We start from the raw sequence: 6,984 nt of genomic DNA on the forward strand, positions 1-6,984 counted from the left end.
ACGAGTCACAACAATAGGGAATGGTCGAGCGTCGCCGGAATTGGCCGATTCCGACGAACTCAAATCGGGGAAGAAAGAAATCAGCCACCGTCGAACTCCATTCCTGCTGCAAACCACAGACAGGAGTTAGAAACCAAACGGAAACCCTTACCTCATTCCTCGGTGGAAAGTGCGGCCAGAGCTCAGCCCGGCGTCCCGTGCCGGTCTCTGATGGATGCGGTCAGACAGGGAATCCGGCGGAGCAAATCACCCACGCCGTAATCACTGCTGCGGGTGCTACGACCACCATCGCCGGAGCGAACCACCCACGATGGCTGGAGACTTGAATGGTAAAGAGGAGTAGCGCCGGAGCAAATCACCCACGACGTCTCCCCTGCGGTGTTGTTGGAGTTAATCGCCCTCTGTTGACGCCGGCTGCCGCCTTGTGGCTGATCGGAGATGAAGGTGATGAACGGAGGAGGCGCGATGGGTGGAGGCGGTAGGGGAAGAAAAGGCACTCACGACGGGAGCCCGGCGAAGAACGCGTCGCGAGAAAGAAGAGGAGAGAAAAAACCTAATCGCGAGCTCTGGAACCCTGTGAACCGCTTCGTGCTTTAACGCAAAGCCACTGAACCGGCCGAATCTACTGAACCGGTCAATTGCAATTGAACCGGCAGAAATTGGACCAGGTTTTGATGTTGGGCCAGACCGGCTTGATTTGGGCTGGATAAAGGAAAGTGGGCCGGGCTTGATTAATGGGTTTGCTTGATTAATGGGTTGGCTTGATGTAGGCTTTGGTTCAGCTCAATCAACTTGCTGAACTTGAATCTGAATTGAGCTTGGGTTGGACTTGAGCTGAACCATTCGATTGATTTAGCCTGTATTTATCTTGTGTTGAACTGATTTCTTTGAATTGATCTAAATTGATCTTCAAACCGCACACGAGTTGAACCATCAGCTTGGACTAAGTTGATTTCGAATCCAATTGAACCCATTTGACTCTGACTTGACCCGGACTCGAACCATCCTTCAAATTTAATTTCCTGTAAAAATAAAGTGCACAAATTAACATCCATAAATTTCTATAAATTAATGCAAATTTCAATAAAGCCCATAAATTTATCCAAATTAAAGAAATAGTCCAAAATCCCTACTTATGATATGAAATATGGTCCAAAACAGTCCAATCTAGCCCTAATCTACCCGCAGAAAATGTCACTCATCAATACTTTGCTTGTTCTCTCTTGTTTCTTGCTGTTTTGCTTCCATTCTTTTTCCATGATGAAGCTTGATTGATAATGCTAATATCCATGCAAATGTATGTACAATTAGAGCTCGGATCAGTAGCTCAAAAAATGCTCAAAACTCAGCTGAAATAAAATTGTTTTTTCTACTTTTTTCTATTTTTTCTGTTTTTCTTGATTCTTTTGTGATCTGTTGCAGCATAATTTATGACCACTTGATATCTAAATTTTTGGTTTAGAAAGCAACTGAAATGGGGTAGGTTTTCGTGGTTCTTCAACCGATCAAATTCTTGAAACTCCACTTGAAACTTGATACAAACTTCCTTTTCTTTTGATTTTTTTCTCTATTGCTCTGATTTTTTTCTGTTTTTCTTCTCCATTTCGAATCTGAGTTTGTAGACATGATTATCACACATCCATCCCACTTCTTTAACTGAGTTCAAATGATTTGTTGAATCAATCCAAGCCAAACTCATTCCCAACTTCAAAACCTCTCATAATTGTTTCTTGGATTTCTCTTTTCTTCTTTGTTTTTCTTTGTTCTGTTTGATTTCAAACTGATCATTTGGCATGCTAAATTCTTTGCTTTCTCAACTCAATGCATTTCTACAAATATAGATCAATCATTTGCCCTTGAAACTGATCCATAAGAAGCTTCCAAGATCAAAATTTGTACAAACCATCCCCTTTTGGCACACCCTTCTTATATTTGATTCTCCACTGGTTCACAAGCTTCATTCCTACACTTTTAATCCTTCTTTGTTTTCTCTTCATTTCTTAACATTTGTGACTTCTTTTTATGCCCAAATCCGGCCACTAAATCAATCTTAGCTAATTGAGTTGCTTTCTGAGGCTCTTGGACTCAACCCTTCATATTTGGAGGAAATGGAATGCAACCAGGGACAAATCCTACTCTGTCACTACTATCCACCTTGCCCTGAACCAGAAGTTGCTATCGGAACAAGCGCCCACTCGGATCCTGGTTTCCTCACTGTGCTTCTCCAGGACCATATTGGCGGACTGCAAGTTCTTCATAATGATAAATGGGTTGAGGTTCCACCGATTCCCGGAGCTCTGGTCATAAACATTGCTGATCTCCTTCAGGTAATATGACCTGAAATTCTGTAACTTGACATATAACTTCATCAACAATTTCAAACTCCTAGTGCTTGTTTGAAATCTGATGACACTCCATGCGCAATACTCGCAGCTGATCTCCAATGATAGGTTCAAGAGCGTGGAACACAGGGTGGTGGCAAATAGAGAAGGCCCAAGAATTTCCATAGCATGCTTTTTTAGCACTCATTTTCATCCATGTTCCACAAGGCTATATGGTCCTATCAAGGAGCTCATATCCGAGGAAAACCCTCCTCTGTACAAGGAAATTATGGTGAGAGATTATGTGGCATATTACTACTCCAGAGGACTGGATGGCAAATCCACCATATCACATTTCAGGCTGAGTTAGTAGAGGTGTTGCCAGTGTGCTGTAACAATAAGTGATGTTATCAAGATTTGTATGAGCGTTGTTTCTGTCACTATAAACTCCATATATAGACTAATGGTGAATGTAGAAGACCGACAAAATTCTCAAACTATACTTGGATTTTGGACATTCTAACAGTGCGCACCCCATGTTTGAATTGTTCAAATACGTGTTTATTTATCTCCCCTAGATTGACCCAATTATTATATGCATTCTGCTAATGAAGTTATCATATTACAAGAGTAAGTCACTAGGGACATACATTATGGTTCATATATTAGATGATGGATGACAGCTAGATTATTGGTGATGGTGTTGATGAATTCCATATATTAGTTGATGGAGCTATCCCAACATTGTATTATAAGCTACATTTGGAGGTAAACAACCCAAGTTTGAGAGAGTGAGGCAAAGGCCTAAAATGGGACTTAGGCTTGATAAGAACTATCGAGCCCAACAATCATAGGAAGAATGGATTATGTGTGCATCAAGATCAGCCACGTTTGGACTTAGTTGGTCCTTCTTGATTCACACATCATATGTTAGGTCATCTAGTTTGTCCTTTTTTATTCATACATCATATGTTGAGTTATCTTTTTCTGGAGAAGGATAGGTGTCATCAATGGCTTCACTAAGATCATGAGCTTGAAAGAGTAGATTATATTTTCTAAAGTAGATAGTTGTTGACTTATTCAATTTGATATGCAAAACTTTTAAACATTTTCTCCTTCTTGTCTCATAAGTCAAATTTGTAGCAAGAAAAGGAGGGATGCTCTATCGCCTAGCTACAAAGGTGATGGGGACTTGATGTCAAGCACTGGTTCAAGAAAAGAACTTAGAGGGAAGCACTGTTTGATTCTTGAGTTACTCCAAGAAGGAATACATGAGAACCATTATCAATGATATATACCATGCAAGAACAAGAAGTAGAAAGAGAAGAGAGGGAGAATTTCTGGAGTAATTTCTCTTTGTTGTACCAAAGTAACGTTGCAAAGAGAGTTGATTGTATGGATGTGTATTGCAATTTCTATTTTTTGTATAAAAAATTATATGATAATACATTAATTGATTAGAATCAATCAAGGTATTCCTAATTTAATTGATTGATGAGTTTGATCCTAATTGATTCCAAATCAATTAGGGTCATGATTCCTAATTCAATTGATTGAGATTGATATTGATTAATTGGAGTTTATTATTATTTTCCTCATGATTGCTTCTAGATCAGTCCCCTCGATTAGTCATGACCTTAATGCAAGTTTGTTAGTGTTGACTATAGCTTCTCTCCTTCAACATTGAAAGAGACAAGTTTTCGATTGATTTTGATCCATTATAGTTCTAATGCATAGGTTCTTTAATTTCCTTCTCAATCATGTTGTAACATCTCTTTGTGGAATCTTCCTTGCAATGTTCCCCTTTGCTATGCCTTGGAATCTTTTCTCATGTTAAGTGTTGATCCTCGATGATCAAAAAAGAATTATTTGCCATTAATGATCCTCATAATGATTTATTAGAGCTTTACTTTTCCACAAGATAGTACCTATGCAATCAATCTTTGATTAAGATTAATCAAGTTGACCAAGCTCGAGTTGAGTTTCGATGTTTAATTAATATATTTATTGATAAGTGCGAGATGTTCAACTGAAAGGAGAGATTGTTGGAGAGGAAGATTATCAGTGAAATCAACTTCGGGTCAGATTGACTAAGGTAGATGCATGAGCGACAAATCAAGTAGATTAAAGTTGACTAAATATTTGATAGTGGAGAAGTCCAAATGGATTATTGTTGATGAGGTACTTAACACTCGAAAGTCCAATATAGAGTTGATAAGAGAGAAATCTAAGTGAGTCATGATTGATCGGACATTTGATAGTTGGAAGACCAATAAAAAGTTGACATAAGAAGCGAAGTCTAAGTGTGTCATTAAGGATTAGACACTTGATATGAGAAGTGAAGTTCAAATAGGTCATGGAGAACGAACACTTAATAATGAAAATGAAGTCCAAGTGAGTCATAGAAAATCGAACACTTGACATAAGGAAAGTCTAAATAAGTCAAGAAGGATAGAATGTTTGATAGCGGTGAAGTCCTAACATGTCAAGGTTGACTGGATGCTAAACAATGATAAAGTCCTGTTAAGTTAAGGTTAACTAAATACTAGGTAACAATGAAGTCCCCAACAGATTAAGGTTGACCGGATACTAGGCAATGGAAAGTCTCAGCAAGTTAAGATTGGTTGAATGTTGAGTAAAGGAAGTCCTGATAGATTGAGGTCAATTAGATACTAGACAAGGTGAGAATTTAGCTTTGGTAAGCTTGAAATAGAAGTATCAATTGACTAATGAAATCCTAAATTCTAAATTTAGAGTTTGAGGGGTTTTAAGGCGGTTTGCTACATGAACAGTCGATTGATGGATTTGATCAATCAACTGATGGGCACATAGGTTGATTGATGAGTTTGAGCAATCGACTGATGACATTATAGTAATAAACAGAATGTCTAGAAATTAACTGAGATCAATTAAACCGATCGACATTAATTGAGTTCAGTAGCCGATTGTTCTATCAATCGAGTGAGAGACTTGACTAATGACGCTATTATAGCAAATAGAAAGTTTCTTGGTCGAGTTGGAAATTCAACTGATGCGATAGTATTCGATTGATCAATAATAACAATCAACTGTTTGTGGTCAAAGATGAGGTAAGAGTCATTTTGAAGGTGAAACAATCGAATTTAGTGGAGTAATCGACTGATAATGATGTCCAGTCGACTGATAGGTGGAAGTCCCACCCCAACTTAAAGTCTATGAAAGAAGAGTTTCAGGGAAGATTTCGGTGCTAGTTCTTGACGAGTTTTAGAGACAAATGCTGTTGTACTTCTAGACCTCAGGAGGCAATTCAAGAGCTACAAACAACGATCAAAGCAAAACTTCTTAGTGTACATTTTTTCATTTTGATTTCTTATACCATTTGTACATTTATTTTTTACTTTGTATTTGTTTGCAAAGAACAAATATTTGTAAGAGATTTCTCCGCTTTCGGAAGGTTTTTGACAAAGAGGAAGCTAGTGGATTATTGCTAGGATAGTATGCCATGGAGTAAGAATTAGTGATTCTGAACCAAATAAATCTAGGTGTGGTACTTGTGTATTTATTTTTGTATTTGTCTCTTTTGGCTGCATGTTTAATTCTTTATATATAAATACAATGAACAAGAACAAAATTATGAAATCTTTATTCATCTCCTTCTAGTGACATCAATAGTCTCAACAAACTCTATAGCCACTCATCATGTCAAATCATGGCATTCTCTAAGAAGCATATGTTACCATGGATCTAACATGATGCAAGTAGGCAATAAGTCATGTTTCTCAAATACCTCAAGAAACATATTATTTCATTCATCTAATTAAAATTTTTGCATGCACAACACTCTTTATATCCTGCATGTCACTAAACATTTATTCTCAATTTGTCAATTCAATAACTTTAAATTTCACCCTCATGAATATTTTATGGATGATCAGAAAACCAAAGCTACTCTACTTCATCTGAAAACCACATAAAAGAAGTCTCTATCACCTTGAAGTTTCTGCTACTTATCTCTCATCAGTGAAGATATAAATAAATTAGCCTAACATACACATCATGGTCATGCTTCTCTTTAACTTTTTAGTAAGTTATTAACTATTATGGTTTACTTATCTTTCTTTCATCTTCATCATGATTATGTATAACTTGTACAAGTTTAAAAAAAAATCATAAACTACCTTTTGCTTCATCTAACCATCCATCTAATTTACTAGAAATAAATCATTCAAATGTTAATCATAAACGACCTTTGCTTCATCTAGCCATACATATAATTTCCTACTAGAAATAAATCATTCAAATGTTTGGTTTCCTCCCCTATTTTGTTTATCAGAGGTTTTCTTTATTATGTTTTTTTGTCCATCACATTAGTATTTACACATGGCTATTCCCTATGAAAATAAAGTCTAATTTTTTTAACATGCTTTCTCATTTTTAGAGAGATATATATAGGGGTGAGCAACAATTCGGTTAAACCGAATAAACCGACCTAACCGACCGAATTAAAAAATTCGGTTTGGTTATTTCGGAAATTCGGTTATTTTTTCTATAAAAATCGGTTAATTCGGTTCGGTTTCGGTTTTAAAGTTTCTTATTCGGTTAAACCGAATAAATTGAATAAACCGAATTATTCAAATTTTAAAAAATAATTTAAAAAATTTTAAATAACTAAATTTATAAATCC

At 36.7% G+C, this 6,984-nt stretch overlaps 1 protein-coding gene across 1 annotated transcript; it reads left to right on the forward strand.

Moving 5' to 3' along the window:
- The first annotated feature begins 438 nt into the window (after positions 1-438).
- Positions 439-2,844, forward strand: LOC141834065 (1-aminocyclopropane-1-carboxylate oxidase homolog 7-like). Its single transcript, XM_074721514.1, has 3 exons — positions 439-588; positions 2,055-2,327; positions 2,434-2,844. The coding sequence occupies exons 1-3, from the start codon at positions 439-441 to the stop codon at positions 2,689-2,691; spliced, it is 681 nt and encodes a 226-aa protein (XP_074577615.1). The 3' UTR covers positions 2,692-2,844.
- Positions 2,845-6,984: the final 4,140 nt, after the last annotated feature.

The sequence above is a fragment of the Curcuma longa genome, chromosome 8 (genome assembly GCF_044706935.1).
Source record: "Curcuma longa cultivar G26 ecotype Majalengka, Jawa Barat chromosome 8, ITB_CL_G26_1.1, whole genome shotgun sequence".
NCBI lineage: Eukaryota > Viridiplantae > Streptophyta > Magnoliopsida > Zingiberales > Zingiberaceae > Curcuma > Curcuma longa.

Bases quoted from the DNA above. Each gene is read 5' to 3' on its own strand.
- LOC141834065 (XM_074721514.1), top strand. From the start codon at position 439: ATGAAGGTGATGAACGGAGGAGGCGCGATGGGTGGAGGCGGTAGGGGA. The intron at 589-2,054 runs GTGCTTTAACGC...AATCAATCTTAG, and splicing joins GGAACCCTGTGAACCGCTTC to CTAATTGAGTTGCTTTCTGA. The intron at 2,328-2,433 runs GTAATATGACCT...CAATACTCGCAG, and splicing joins ACATTGCTGATCTCCTTCAG to CTGATCTCCAATGATAGGTT.